Below are 16,451 nucleotides of genomic sequence, written 5' to 3'. Positions count from 1 at the left end.
ACCTTTAATTTATCTCTAATGACATCTTAAAACACTGCTACAAAATACTTTGTTTTTGAAATTTACATAAATAAACTAAAATATAACTTCAAATTTTCTCAAAACTATATTATATTATGGAAATGGCAACGTTGCAGATATGTTATGAGAATTTCTTCAACAGAAAAGTAGAAGCCAAATAACAATGAAAAAATAGGATAGGTTGATAGTTTCCAAGAGCATGATGCTTATTTTTTAGTTATTTCCATTTCAATAAGTAGACGTACCCATAGGTAATGTTAATAATTTATTTATTTGTTAAACAAGTTAAATATATAAACAAGAAACTGATTTTTAACATATAAATAATATAGTATTCTTTGAAAAGTAATTTTAAAACTAACTATCGACTGCATCACATCACTAAACATCAATGAATCAGCATTACGCCTGCAATGGTGATATATTTCCTGCCTCCTCATTGGTCGATACGCCTCTGCGGTATTCCCGCCCACCAATCAGGAAACAGCACAGCGCGTCGGTCGCCCGCTACGCCACTCCTATATATACGAAATAACGGAATTTTCACGTTACTAACCGTTCGGCAAGCCTCTTAACCGGTCGCGCTGAACGACGACTGATTAATTTATTAAATTATATTTCTACGTTAAGTTCAACAAAACTCAAACAAAATGGTAAGTTTATTGTCGTTTTATGTAATACTCACGATCATTTTGAATATAATAATGGATATCGAAATTTGTCACGCATAAAACGTTAGCAAGTGCCGGTACGCCATCTTGTCGGCGTTTCACACGAGGCCGGGTGTGACAATTTTAGTTTGAATTTATTCTGTAATACATGCCATTTTCAATTTCTTATACCTTAAAACGCTATTATTTTGTTTCGAATACAGATTTAGATAATTTGGTCGGATTTAGATTGATTTTGCCTTAAGACGCTGACACGCCCTTTTCTGTAGATCGATATTTGAAATAAATTAACAATTCATTATCAATCAGTTAATAAAAGGTTATTAATTTAATTTTGTTTAACGCTCGTGATGAATTTTATCCTTAGAATACTTTGTTTTATTCTATCGGTGACGTGTCCGTTGACCTCATTCAATTTTTTCATCTACTGATGTCACGAGCTCAATATCACTATTGATTTTTAAGAATAATACATTCTTAAAGCATTTCTTTATATTCCTGTACATAATTACGGTTATTATTATTTAAATGAGGTTACTTTCGAATTTCTCTTATGTAGCTTTTACATTTTTTCTTCGTACGTACTGTTACTTTATCCGTTGGTTTTAAGAAATCGATCACGCGATGAAATGCTGATAGGTTAAATTACAGATCTCTAGAATTGAATACATAAAGTTAATTAACGATGCATAAAGCGGTTATGGGTTCAATCTCACGTGAATTTCTTACAATTACGTTATGTTCAGGTATTAATTTTTTAATTCCTCCAGCGTGAGTGCATCTCCGTACACGTTGGCCAAGCTGGTGTCCAGATCGGTAACGCCTGCTGGGAGCTCTACTGCCTTGAGCATGGCATCCAACCTGATGGCCAGATGCCCACAGACAAGACCATCGGAGGTGGAGACGACTCCTTCAACACCTTCTTCAGTGAAACCGGCGCCGGCAAACACGTACCCCGTGCAGTGTTCGTCGACTTGGAGCCTACAGTAGTTGGTAAGATAGTGTCTAGATATGAAATTCTTATTTCAATTTCATATTAAAAGTAAAAAAATCTAATTAATAATGTTTCTCTTTCGTCAACAGATGAGGTTCGTACCGGCACATACAGACAGTTGTTTCATCCAGAACAACTTATCACTGGTAAGGAAGATGCGGCCAACAACTACGCCCGTGGTCACTACACCATCGGCAAGGAGATTGTTGACCTAGTTCTCGACCGCATCCGCAAGCTCGCTGACCAGTGCACAGGCCTCCAGGGCTTCCTCATTTTCCACTCCTTCGGTGGTGGTACCGGATCAGGGTTCACTTCCCTGTTGATGGAGCGTCTCTCAGTTGACTACGGCAAGAAGTCCAAACTCGAGTTCGCCATCTATCCCGCCCCACAAGTCTCCACTGCTGTGGTTGAGCCATACAACTCCATCCTGACCACCCACACCACTCTTGAACACTCCGACTGCGCCTTCATGGTCGACAACGAGGCCATCTATGACATCTGCCGCCGTAACTTGGACATCGAACGCCCAACCTACACTAACTTGAATCGTCTCATTGGTCAAATTGTGTCCTCCATTACGGCCTCCCTGCGTTTCGACGGCGCACTCAACGTCGATCTTACAGAGTTCCAGACCAACTTGGTGCCCTACCCACGTATTCACTTCCCCCTCGTTACCTACGCCCCTGTCATCTCTGCTGAGAAGGCTTACCATGAACAGCTCTCTGTCTCCGAAATCACCAACGCGTGCTTCGAGCCTGCTAACCAGATGGTGAAGTGCGACCCGCGCCACGGCAAGTACATGGCGTGCTGCATGTTGTACCGTGGTGACGTCGTGCCCAAGGACGTGAACGCCGCCATCGCCACCATCAAGACCAAGCGCACCATCCAGTTCGTGGACTGGTGTCCTACTGGTTTCAAGGTGGGCATCAACTACCAGCCCCCGACCGTCGTGCCAGGCGGAGACTTGGCAAAGGTACAGCGTGCCGTATGCATGTTGTCCAACACTACCGCCATCGCTGAAGCGTGGGCGCGTCTCGACCACAAATTCGACCTGATGTACGCCAAGCGCGCCTTCGTGCACTGGTACGTCGGTGAAGGTATGGAGGAGGGTGAGTTCTCCGAGGCCCGCGAAGACTTGGCCGCCCTGGAGAAGGATTACGAAGAGGTCGGCATGGACTCCGCTGAAGGAGAAGGCGAGGGTGCCGAGGAGTACTAAGCAGTTTAATTAACGTTGAGCACTCGCACCGAATACATTCCGGTGAAATAAAAAGAAATCAAATTTATTTTTGTAGTTTTGTTTAACCCTAGTACAATATGACTAAACATTTTGTTTATAATGAAAGTTGGTACTGATAAATCAACAAGCATAATTTTGAGATGTAGTCTATATCAATGATCTTTTTTTTTTTGCCTGATAAATCTGAAATTCTATCATATTATATACTTAAGTATTTCTTTTAACATACCTATACTCTTAACTTGACTTCACACGATTCCCGAGACTTGAGAGTGAAGGAATAGTACTTAATTAAAATAAACTGTGATGGATGAGTTAAGTAGTACTGAGAAAGGTTCTAATTTAACATCTTTGGGGTTAACCTTAAGTCTTCTTCCCCCTATCCGCAGTATGTTATTAAAACGACTAGGTACGATAAATCTACTAAATATGTTGATTGCACTTTGATTATGCTGTTAAAACTTAAATTTATTTTTGTTTAACCACGTTTTGATAGTGAAGTCGATGTTTAATAATATTTTTTTATAAATTTGATAAATAAAAATAAATACTTCTTGACGGATGTTGGTACATAGCAAACGATATCGAAATTTCACTATAGAAGTCTTCATAGCTACTAGATTTATTAATACGTGTAAGTATATAAAAAGCGCGGTTCAATTCGACGCCTCTTGGGTTATTTGGACCATGGTAGCCATTCAATTATGCTTTAGAATAGTATACTTTCACATCTTTCTAAGTAACATTTTTCATTTTTAGTTTTTTGTTTAATCGCTTCAAAACTATACCTACATACTTAGATAAAAAATATTTGAATATTATTTTTATTAAGATATTTTTTATCTTGATATCGACGAAATTATTAGAGGAAGAATTTTCTATGTAAACATTGTTTTTCGAAATCAATGCCAATCTGCATAAATTAAAAAAAAATACAGTAGGTGCAATATTCTCTTAACGAAGTCGGTAAAATAATTATAGCCAAGTTAAAATTTAATAATTAAGTAAGTAAGTTAATTCATTTACTTTATTAACAGTTACTTACACAGTACATAACAACCTACTCCTATCCTTATATCAAGAATCAAGTATGATAACCAGCTTCGGTTGGTGGGTGGTGGGGTGTGGTGGGCGACGGCGGGTGACATCATCCTCACCTTGCCTTACACGGTCATCTGTTTATGAATGGTGACATAATTCTGGTTCAGATACTTGTGTGGGCATAACAAGTTGTTTTTCAATTATACAGGTACCTACTTTCATAAAAATTGTAGTTACAGTAAGGTTATTGTGTAATTTTTTATTATTTCATCATTTTGAGACCTAAGGCCTCAATGTTCTGCAATAGGCGTAGGCCTATTGTATTTTGTGAAAATAATTCTTTGATTGATTGGTAGGAATCAATCAAAGAATTATTTTCAGAGAGATTTTCCTAAATTTAGGATTATATTTCATTGGTATACTTAATTAGAACTCAAAGCAAAGATTTTTTATCTGCTTGTAAAGGTTATATCAATATAATTAATCGACGAAATTACTACAAAATTTAACCTTATAATACTTATTAAACATTTTAATACGTACTCGTATATTCTAGTTTTAATATAAAAATAGTCTTTTTAAAACCGAATACTCTGTAGCAATTGGATCTCCAATTCTAGAATCAATATAAGGTATTAGCTTTAAACTAATAAGTACTAACAAGAACTAATAAGAGTTTAAATTAATTAAAATCTTTCCATTTTTCTGGTGTAATAACAAGTAAGTATAGAACGTAGTAATTTTGTTTTTAATTAAAGCTTTACGTTGAAAATAAAAAGCGGAAGAGATAACCAAGGAAGTGCGTACGTGCATGGGTGTACCTAGAGATATTGGATATGGGGAGCTGAGTTTTTGCTTTGAATGAAGTTATTCGTTAGTTATTAAAATAAAATCTATACGCGAATAACTCTTAAAGTGATTTTTTTTTATTAGTCAAATTTGTCGGTTGGGTTCTAGACTAATCTGGGGAGATGGCCCACCCGTCCCCCGATGGCCAATGTGCTATGGGTACGTGGAGACAAGCAAGTTAACGAAACTATAAAACTAATTTAACACAGCGTGAGACGCGGCTATTTTTGGCGTAAAGTTAGCGGTCGTTGAACTAATTTGACGCATTTCTGTCTCTTCCGCCACCGCGTTGTTATATCGGTATAAGTATATCTTTCCATTTATATCTTTTGTACGATTTCCTTTTATATTAAATGGTCTCTCATATGTCCACTTCATATCAGTATCTATCAATTATCAATTACTCAAGCAATGTCAACGGCCATAATATACATTGATCTTCATTGAGAGTAGATACCTTCCATTGATAACGATATTGTGCTATTGTATTATAATTTCTTAAATCAGCTTCACGCTGTATCCCGCACATAGCAGGGTAGGCAGAGGGAACCTAGTGTTAAGACACTCCGCTTCCCACTTTCTATCGCTCATAATTTCTTTATGCGGCTATAATGATAAAATTGGCTACACACAAGTTCGTACGAGGCGTAGGTTTGTAGAATAGTAGCCAATATAATTGTAATATGTATTTTGCTATGGTTAGCATATTTATATATATATGAACCTATTATTTTTACTAAGAAATAAACAGAACAAGAGAACTGTTTGAGATTTGAACTTACGATCTTTATTTTTATTCTATAGAAATAACAGCAGCATACTAGTATATTTTATAAAATAAAATTAACTTCTAAATTTCAGTCAAGAATTACTCATTTAAGGACAAAATACTTTTAGCAAGTCGCCACGACCTCAAAATAACCGAGACGAGATAGGGGGCCGCAATGCTATACATAGCCGTGGCCGGCGGTCGTGGGCTGGCATCTTGTTCGCGTCGTATCGGGCATGTGAGCCACCCACTTTCGAATATTACGAATATGGACACAGTTTTTTCAGAAGATGAATAAGTTATATCCAACTTCGTTCACTCGGTAAAACAAATATCTTTTATATACAGGGTGGAAGAGGCAGCGTTTCTTTTACTGAAACTGCATATAGGGTAAAATATTTTCAACCCAAAATTAAAAAAAATAATAAATTCTTTAAATTCTTTATTTCGGGAAAAACAATACAGAATCATAAACTTTGTGTTCGGTAGTGACTGCATTAGTGTAACACTGTATCGCAGTCATAATCAAGGTACCTCAACAGTCTAGACGTAGGATTTTTTTTTAATTTCACGATTTTTATCCATCCTGTGTTTCGTGTCACGCACACATACGTATGCGACGTTGCCGCTTTGACAAGTAAGTGTGTGCGTGCCTATGTTATACTTTACAAATGGCGTTTTATTTTAAAACGATAATTTTATTATTTATTTTGTTTGAAAAAATAACTTTTTCATTTTTGGGAATTATTTTTTTTCCGAATTATATTAGGCTTTTATAGAGTAGTTAAAATTGTGGATTCATTTAAAGTGGTGCTGACAATTCCACTCTGTATATGAGACCCACAGAATATTTTTTAATACTAATAATTTTATCTCTATTTGAAATAGGTACTCTTAGTATGATCGGAATTCAGCCCAAACCCATCAAGCCACCCATTACATCGAACAACTCGAGGCTTCAACAGCGAACGAGACCAGAGGGCACAGCAGATATTATAATAGTATAATGTGAAACAAGAACAATAGAGCTCTTATTTTGCTTTCATTGTAATACGAGAAATTTACAGCTAGAAAGGTCGAGTACTTTCTTTTTGTTTCTTCACATTATTAATATTGTATTTTAAATAAGTAGTTTCAATATCAGTAGTATAATTTTTAAAAAGATTTAAATTTCCAGCATTAAGTTTTCTATAGATTGACGTAACAAGTCAAAGCAATAGATTTGACATTATTTTATAGATGGCCGGATAAAGGAGCAGCGTGACCACGCCAACCCATGAAAAATCCACTTCAGAATTTTAGTCAAAAAATAAGGGCTCATAAATTGAGGAAAAAGCACAAAAATAATCAGTTTAAGTCAAAAATGTTTGCCGATGTTCTTACTAAATTTGCATATTCTTATTTTTATTAAGTGAAAACAGCAAAAACAACAGATTTTTATAGTATAAATAAATAGTCATATAAATGAAGCTCAAACGAAGTAATTGTAAAGGAATTTAAAGGACCTTATATTGGTATTCGTTGCACTACTTGTAGTTAGTATTCATCAAATAACGGATGTGGTTGTGACGCAGACGGTCCAAGCCGTCTCAACTGCATTAAGTATATGGAAATTAATTGCTTGTTTTTAACTACATATGCTGTCTGTACATGAAAGGTATATGACAAAATATATAATTGGAGGCATTTATTAATGTGACAGAACCCAAAATAATATATTTTTTTTGTATGTTGCGTTTGTTTAATCGATTGTATTGTATCTTGGCAATCTTCCCTTAACATTTAGTGTTTGTTTTATTTCGATTTGTTCATAAGTAAAGAGACTTTTTTACTTAATTGGCTGAATCTTGAGGTATCAATGTGTGGATGTGGTCGTTAAAATGATAATGTTATAACATCACGAAAAGAAATTGCCAGTCGCTAGTAAGTAATAAAATTACGTTTGATTTTATTTCTTTCATCCATCATTTTTAAGCTTCACATTTAGCAGGGTAGGTAGAGAGAAAGAGAACCTGATTTCAATAAACTCCGTTTGCTGCTTTTAGCTGAATTTTGAGTTCTGGTCTAAGTACTTAGTAGCGAACCTCAACTCCACACATTGACTTTACAAGCGAGCGGAGAGATAAGAACTCATTCCATTACATTTATAGACAGTGCTATACTACTAAGACAGGATAGCTCTCATTTTTAATGAAATTATGTATGAATTATTGAAATTCTATTAGAGTAACTCGATTAAAATAAAACTAATTATTGCCGCAAAAATACGCGATTGTGTGACAATTAAAAACTTGTATTTTTTTTAATATTTACTGTTTCAAGTGTCGTTTAAATAGATTATAAAAAATATCTGCATATTTTGAATAAATTTTAGTATTTCAAGGATAATAAAAGACAAACAGTTTTAATCATATTTATTCAGTTCTTACTGATATCTCAGAGAGAGAACTCCTTTCTAACAATACTCTTTAGAATGTCTATATATGATATATCCAACGTTGCTAACGCTCATGTAATGAAATTATGCTACCCGGTAAAAACCCGGTTAAAATTGGAATCGATATAAGTACATATTGAAAGAAAAGGCTCAAAAAATTAATGTAAATTTAATAATATTATTTCATTGTATGAGCGTCGTTACGTATGTTAATATGTATTTGCTACGCCTATTTTGTATCTATTTTGTATGAGACGACACTCGGAGCCGCCAATTAGAATTTAACTTTATTAGTCAACTTTTTTCCAACTGTTTAATAAATTCTAATTGACGTTTCTAAGTGCAAATGTGTGTGATTAAAATTAGAAGTTAATGATGTATGAGATTATATATTTTTTTATTGTTATATTATACTATGGAAATTATAATGCACCATTATAGTAATTTCTGCTTCTGAATATTTAGTTACTTTTACTGTCAATAAGTGCTATTTTTAAGATTACCTTTTTCATATAAATAACTGATATTCGTTTATTACTTATAAATATTTGGCGTCCACCTTTTAAGATTTCTTAAACTAATAAAATGGAGAATTACAAAAGGAAACTAACTGTATAATTATAATGTACATGTAGTATTAATATTACTTACTTCGTGCAATCGATGGGTTCGTTGTAGATTACGTGTAGCTATTGCAAAATGGTAACTTACTGTTTATATCTAAAACTTGACACGCATCGGATCGAATCTGTGCTCGATTTAAAAAAAAGATTATAGCTGTATTACCCACAAAGCAGGGTAGGCAGTGTTAAGACCCTCTGTCCCTAATAAGACACTTCGTGCTCCACTTTCTGCCGAATTCGCGAGGCATTGTGTTAAGTGGCGGAACTTAACATCGCGCTTTGCCTCTTTGCCAGAGCGAAGAAATTAAAATAATAAATATTTAATTCATCCGTGTGGGAATCGAGCCCACGACCGTCATGAGTACAGTCGCACGTTTGTGCCCCTGTGCTATGACAGCAACATAAAATTAATAATTATAGTAAACAAATACAGAATGCATAACTTTTTTTAAGACTTCATATAATTTTGATACAAGTATTAATTTTTTTTTGTATATTATAGAGTTTGAAGTCACAACCAACGTGGTAAGACAGTGTAAAATTTTCGATATTTATATATATTCTATTAAAACAGTTTTACATATAAATATTACAATAAATAGTACAAATATTGGCAACATGAAGTAAGTTTAAAGAGACGCAAAATATGGAAGGAGCTCCCAAAATAATTTAGAATCTAGTACTAGTCTAGTGTAATCTAGAACTAGTCAGGTTATAATGTTATATACCCTATTCATCGATGTAGGCTTTATTTATTTACCCTTAGCATTAAAAAATTAGGTCACACGAATTTCATGATTTTTCATCCCTGCTCTGTCCTTGTGTCATCCTACCTCTTGTGACGTCATGCATTTTCTAATATTAATTCTAATTTCGATTGCGTGGTTTAATTTTTTAGTTCTCATCTTATTTGTAAAAAAAATTCGGGGTGAAACTACAAATTACATATTATATATTATTCGCACACCAACGTATGATAAAAAAATCAAAATATTTATCTTTGTGTTATTTCTTTTATATTATTAAATAAGTGATATCCAAAAACCAACGTAACAAATAATTGGAAATAGATGAAATAAATAAATTGAGTGAAATCTATAAGCAAATTGAGTGTTTCCTATAATAAATATTATAAAGTTATTAAGGTGATGGTTAATGATGTCACATTTCATTAGCGTTGTCAAATCAGAAACACAATATTTATTTTTTTATACTGAGAAGTTATGTATTAAATATAATTGTTATAGTTTCTATATGCATTGATTTTGTGTCTAACTTAATATATTCTTCATTTCTATTTTTCAATATTGCTTAAGTAACATTGGTTTAAAAATACTTGTCAAGTATTGAATTGTCATTTAAAATTGGTTTACCAAATTATTGTAATGTAAACGCCATTTTTGTACAAAGAAAGGAAAGAACTCACTTAAATTATAAATTAATTAACAAAGTAAATTTATCTTTATAGTTTCGTTATGTATTAAACTATCAGTCGCACTCAGAGACGTCAATTACCAGTTAAAAGTTAATTAAATACTAATTGACATCTTTGAGTACGATTTCATTTTGTTAACACTAATACGTCACCTATTCTATTTCCATACAATCTACAATGTGATATAAGAATATCATGAAAATGTATAAAAGTAATAATAATAAATTACTCTATACTTAAATTTACTTCCTTAACTAAGGTATATTATATTAAATAAGGGGTTAAAGTCTTTACAACTTTAACTAATACATACAAAACTTTGGATTTTTGTTACTACACATATATAATATAAAAACACAATACATTTTTTAATGAACATATATATTTCGAATATTTACTTTAATCCCTTATTTTTTATACATAATGACAAATAATGACAATTTTACATAATACATCATATTATATAATAATCTCATATAAATTACACAAATCAATATGTATAAACAAAATAATTCGTTTAATTTTCATTAAACAATATAGCATTAAAAATGTTGGATAAAGGTGACACACAAATATTAAGCCTTATTAAGTTATACCCGAGTACTTTTATACAAATAATCCAACAATTAATTAAATAAAATGAACATATATATATATATACAAATATAATTATAATTCATTAATGAATTTAAAATTGATTTTCGCATAGTAGGTATTACAGATAAAAATCTATATTGAAATATCTACTCAAAATCCGGTTTCAAACAATAAAACTTATTATTATCACTTATTAAAGATTATTTAAGCACTTACTGGGTAATGCATGTATATATTAATGCAAAATTAAAACACATATCTAAAACAATATTTTAAAAGATATATTAATAAAGTAAATTAAATAATATGTATGACACGTAATATATTTAAATGTATATACAACATTGTCCGGCTGTCTGTACACTTCGATGTTTGTTTATAACGTTATAAAGTCTGTCATTCAACTTCTAACACTATCTAACGAAGCTGGAACTAGCCGAGGCGGCTCTGGATACAAGGAAAAATATTAAAATTAACATTATAAATAATGAATATTAATGAGTTTAGATAAAGTAAGTAAAAATATTCCTGGCTTTCTATAGGAGTTTGGGTAAAACCTCTATTAATAACTTATACCTAATGTTCACGGAGCCTATATGATAAATTTTAACTTTAGTCCTTCGCTCGTTACGAAAAAGTTTTATATAAATAGGTAAAATCTTTGGTGAATCCACTAAATTTGGGACAATATGCAAAAGATTCACGCTGTATACCGTATAGAATTTAGTAACAATGCATACATTTGACTACAGTAGGGTCGACGAGTCGGAGCCGACCTCGAGTTAGGGTTTCTGAACTTTCGCGCATTATGTACTCGGTAAAATCATAATCCAAATTAAGAATTCTTAAAACCAAATCTGCACAGCCGTTTACGGCTAGCTTCAGGGCGGCCACGATTGGTTTTGTACATATTGTATCGTATAACATGATCGATGTTGCGTTCTTTAAAAAACATACCTTTTCATATAAAAAGCAACTCACATGGTACACCTCCCTGAGACTGCTGGTCTTCTGGTGCCACCGACGCGCCTACAACATGGTGCTCTATAACTGCACCGTATATAGCAGACGGCGCTAGAGGGGCGCGGGGCAGGGAGCGTGCGAGGAGGGGGGAGCCAGCAGGGCTCCGAACTGTAGGAGAGCCTCGCGCAATGCGGCGCCCGCCCCCGCACCGGCTGCACCTGCGCCGCATATGCGTGTGCCACCAGCGAGCCGCACTAGTTCTGGATATACATCTGGAGAAAGAGTAGATCAGGCCGTTATGGCGCAGCGGCACAAGGCTGTGACTGTAACGCGACGGTTGTGGGTCGAGTGGGGACTCGAGGAAGTGAAAAATTTATTTACGTTTATATTTCTATTTCTTCGGTCTGGTATCGAGGCAAAGCGCGGCGTTCAGTTCTGCCACTCAACACGCAATGCCTCCAGAATTCAGCAGAAAGTGGGGAACGGAGTGTCTTAATACTAGGTTCCCTCTTTCTATTAATATTTATATAACCCATATATAAATGTATCTTGGTGATATAAAGGTAAAAGAGACCCCAGAGTGGATCAGTGTTGTAAGATTAATATTTTTAATTATAGTTTTTAGGTTATATGTAAAAGGTTTATTGTTTGTATTTAAAGTTTAAATTTAATATAAATGCTTACAGGCGTTTATTAAATTGTGAAGTCCATTGTTAATTTATATTCTTTTTATTTGCTATGTACTAAACATATACCTATTGTAAATAGTATGCGAATCTTATTTTTTCTCTTATTTTTTAAAAATATTAATTTGTTTTGTATGTATATGGTGTTTTATTAAATACCTTAATATATATAAACAATTAGAATTGTTACATTACCTATAAGTTTTTGCCAGGCTTTAGCATCAACGCGTGAGGGCGAAGCGCGCTTCATGGCTGCAGCAAGTGACGCCACTGCACGTAGCACGAACGAGACTTCTGATGCCTGGTGTCTGGTAATAAATATTAAATAATAATTTCGAGTAGTTTTGTCTTACACTATTGGTAGACACCGAAAACCTAGTGTTAAAGAGTGCTGTTCCCCATTTACTGCCCGAATTCATGGTGTGTACCTGTGCGTAAATCAAAGTCAGTTTATCAGAGCACAGAAACTAAAAGTAGAGATCAAACATAAAACTATCGCGGCCACAGTCAAATGCTTGTCCATTCTGCCATGATGACCTTAGCTTGGCAGGGTAGGAAGAGGGAACCTGGCATCCTGGTGTTAAAACATTCCGTTTTCCACTTTTCAGCTCTTTGGAACTCTAGAGACATTGCGTGATGAATGGCGTAAATCAACGTCTCGCTTTGCCTTGTTACCAGGGCGAAGAAAGGTAAATAATAAATCTTTAAATTCCTCGTAGGAATTGAATCACAACCTGTCAAGTAAAGATGTTTATTACATTAATTGTTCTCTATTACCTAGGTAAAGGTTCCGAACTGTCTTCGTCCCTGTTGTACCTAGATATGACTTCTTGGAAACGGTCTAATAGTGGCATTATTGCTAGCGGGTCGTTTTCACCTAAAATTTTAAAAAAATATATATATACAAGTATTTATTTAATTAAAGATGAATGTGATGTTTGTGTATCACATTCCATTCAGCTCCTGGGACCCACTCATAAAATCTTTGATGTTTCGAGCCCACCATACCAGAGGGTAAGATACAGTCAGCTCATTCTGTGAGAATTCAGGGCAGTACGCGAGGCAATTAAGAAATCGTTGGCGCTAGTTATTTAGATATAATAAATATGTCAACTGACAGACGAATGCCACCTCAAACTATCAGCACGTGTGACCACGGACTACTGCAAAGTGTTCGAAACGTCGGGTTTCCAAAAATTTATAATACTAAATATACGCGATTAATCTGGTTTAATGGTTTCATTTAAAATCGTAATTAACTTAGGATTTGCAGAAATCATATTATTAAAGTACTAGCGATTCAAGTTTATTTTTATATTATAATTAAATTATATAAAATTTTTACATAAAATGTAGTCTGTGTGTCATTTTGATGTATAAGTTATATGATTTGTGCGTAAAATTGGGATAACATCTATTTTCACAAACTTTTACTTTGATTATAAGTTTTGTAAAATTAAATATATTTAAAAAGTATGTTCAGTAGAGATGGAAGATACGAGATGGATGTGGAAAGGCGTATTGCTGCCGGTAACAGGGTTAACGGAGCCTTAGCTGCATTGATGAGACGGCGAAACGTCAGCACAGCTGCGCGTTTGGCCGTACACAATAGTGTTGATTCCGACGTTGTTACACGGCAGCGAAACGTGGGTATTACAGAAGAAGAATGAAAGAAAGATAAATGCCGTAGAGATGCGAATTTGAGAAATGAGGAGTCAGTTTAGCTGATCGAATCCGCAATGAAGAGATACACAGAATGGTAGGGACTAGCGAGGATGTCGGTCGTGTGACGGTGAGAATGAAGAACGTGCTCAGCTGGTTTGGGCACGTGGAACGAAGGAGTGATGAAAGAATGGCAAAAAAGATTTATGATGGAAAAGTGGATGGTAAGAGAGGTAGGGGGAGACCTCGGTTGATCTTCGAAAACACAGTATCACAGAAGATACTGGAGGAAGGCCACGTAAAAAGCATGAGGACCCCCAGAAGGACATGTATGAAGAGGTTAATGACAGTGGACAAGGTGAAAGAGGTATGTAGCGTTTGGCGCTTCGTTCTCTCTGACTACCCCGCTAGGGATAAAGCGTGAAGTTAAGTTATATTTAAAAAATAAATAAATATATAACTCACTTTCAGCAGCAGTTAACGAGTCCATGTCTTCAAGCATGGAGAACTGCAAGAGAGTTTCAAAGCATGTGCGCGCGAATTCTTCTCTTTCTTTTAGTTCTTGTTCATTCTCTATAAAAAAGTTGTATATATATTTTTGAATTGAAACTTCTTACATGGCATGTGGCATATTGCTAATGAAAATATAGACTCACACTATTATAAAAATAAAAAAGTAAAAATTTTGTGCACAATATTTTTTGTTGCTTATATATGGTTACATTACTAGTTTCAAAAAAATATTTTTTATTGTATAAAAATTAATAAATGTTTGTGTATTTCCGAGGCCACTACATACGTGCGGCGAGGGAGGCGGGGTCACGCGCGTGGTGGTGCAGCGCGCCGGCGCGCACGAGCGCGAGTAGGCGGCGCGCGGGAGCGGGCGGCGCCCGCAGCACCTCGTCGCGCAGCACGCCCACCAGCTCGCGCGCCTGCGCCGAGCCGCCCACGCTGCAAACGAGGTGAACACTCACTTGGGGAACACTTACATAGTGGACTGTATTGCTGAATCTCTTTACTGGACGAAGATGGATCTGGATAGCTCCTATACTGTCACCTGTCTCCTGGGAAGAGCGTCATCGTCAACAGGAAAACTGTCAATTATTTGGCACGTTTCGGCAAAATCGACACCTGATATCTTGTCGTCCGCATTGAAACACTAAAACTGAGTAACTGTAATTCCAAAACTGGGTCCTGTTTTTTTAAAATAATCCACACAAAAGAGGTCATCTTGGAGGCACTCTATACATTTAAAGACAATAAGTGTAGGTACTGGCTAAGATAAAATATTTGAGCTAGACATTATTTATGGTAGTTTACGACACATTTTCACCGGTGTGGTCTTTTATAATATTGGAAGACCAGAATACATATACATTTAAACTATTGACCAGAATGAAGTAACAATGAATAATTTTAATTTATATTATGTAACTAATATGTTTTATACTATAAAATTACTTTTTAAAAAACATTAAACATTTTCAAAATATACAAAGCAAATGTAAATAAAACTTACGGTGGTTCGAACATAAAGGTATGTAAAACATCTGGTAATATCTCCCAGAACTCGCTGTATTGCTCAGGATTTTCTCTGGCCAACGGCAAACCTGTCGCCAGAACCTATAAAAAAACAATTATTCCATAATAACTAATTTTGTATTTTATAAGATTAAATGGTTTACTATAATAATTGTTTTTGTTTTTTATCTTACACATGTGGGACGCTCAGGGAGGCTTTAGACCTTTATGGATCAGATCTTTCCACCCGCATGAATCACGGAAAATTTTTTGGCTGCTAACAAAAAAGTAGAAAAATCGTTTAACAGAGTTGTAAGATCGAAATTATGGAAGATACTACCCCGGTACGATGTGAGCGGAACCTTGTGCAAGCCCGACTCGGTCGGACTTTCCGGTTTTATTTATAATGTTTTGCGTGTGGTGAACGGAAGTGATTTAACACTAGATTTCCAGGCCTACATTGCTATGTTTGGACAGCATTAAGCTAAGTAAAATATATTTCGAATTCGAATCTAATTTATACCTGCAACAAGAGTGAAGCTATTTGTGTAGGTTCATCAGGCGTGTCCCGTTCCCTGTCGCTGTTACGTCGCCGCTTGTCTGGGGAACACTTCTTTACCGCTGAGTGCAGAGCCTGGAGATACAATATAATATGATAATGGTGTATCAATCAATCAATCAAATCAGCCTTTTCGGGTCCACTGCGCCTAATGGTGTATACTAAATAGTATTTACTATTGTCTTAATTTTGTGAACGTAAAATTTCATTTTATGTAACTTTAACGCTTTGAAATTACAATAGTCGTAATTCGTCGTAGTCGTAGTAAATTTAATATTGGGACAAAGGTACCTGGGTACTAGGTACCTAGTTACTATAAAAAATATCAAAGAAGAGTTGGAGAGAGAGAGAGTAATGTAATAGCATTATAATATAATAACAGTGTA

General features: G+C 34.8%; 2 protein-coding genes across 5 annotated transcripts in view; one reads left to right on the top strand and one right to left on the bottom strand.

The window, feature by feature from the left end:
- Positions 1 to 513: 513 nt before the first annotated feature.
- LOC146529698 (tubulin alpha chain) lies at positions 514 to 2,969 on the top strand. The gene is made up of 3 exons (XM_085201721.1): positions 514 to 674; positions 1,463 to 1,685; positions 1,776 to 2,969. The coding sequence occupies exons 1-3, from the start codon at positions 672 to 674 to the stop codon at positions 2,900 to 2,902; spliced, it is 1,353 nt and encodes a 450-aa protein (XP_085057847.1). The 5' UTR covers positions 514 to 671; the 3' UTR covers positions 2,903 to 2,969.
- A 5,014-nt stretch (positions 2,970 to 7,983) lies between these two features.
- The window catches only part of mon2 (Mon2 homolog, regulator of endosome-to-Golgi trafficking), a 29,190-nt gene continuing 20,722 nt past the window's right edge, over positions 7,984 to 16,451 (bottom strand). For 2 of the 4 annotated variants that reach the window (XM_085201716.1, XM_085201718.1), the window contains 8 exons: positions 16,030 to 16,140; positions 15,505 to 15,608; positions 14,785 to 14,936; positions 14,451 to 14,558; positions 13,101 to 13,200; positions 12,519 to 12,631; positions 11,656 to 11,909; positions 7,984 to 11,121 (listed from right to left, as the gene is read on the bottom strand). In XM_085201716.1, coding sequence (XP_085057842.1) covers positions 11,749 to 11,909; positions 12,519 to 12,631; positions 13,101 to 13,200; positions 14,451 to 14,558; positions 14,785 to 14,936; positions 15,505 to 15,608; positions 16,030 to 16,140 — 849 coding nt within the window. In that variant the 3' untranslated portion in view covers positions 7,984 to 11,121; positions 11,656 to 11,748. Of the gene's footprint in view, positions 11,122 to 11,631; positions 11,910 to 12,518; positions 12,632 to 13,100; positions 13,201 to 14,450; positions 14,559 to 14,784; positions 14,937 to 14,974; positions 15,151 to 15,504; positions 15,609 to 16,029; positions 16,141 to 16,451 lie in introns of those variants that run through there. The other 2 variants (XM_085201717.1, XM_085201720.1) reach the window with 2 other exon arrangements.

Source organism: Heliconius melpomene, chromosome 18, assembly GCF_056956725.1.
Source record: "Heliconius melpomene rosina isolate 202511_hmr_F chromosome 18, ASM5695672v1, whole genome shotgun sequence".
Taxonomy (NCBI): Eukaryota; Metazoa; Arthropoda; class Insecta; order Lepidoptera; family Nymphalidae; genus Heliconius; species Heliconius melpomene.
Note: the sequence above shows the minus strand (reverse complement) of the source record. Positions and strands in the feature narration are given on the sequence as shown.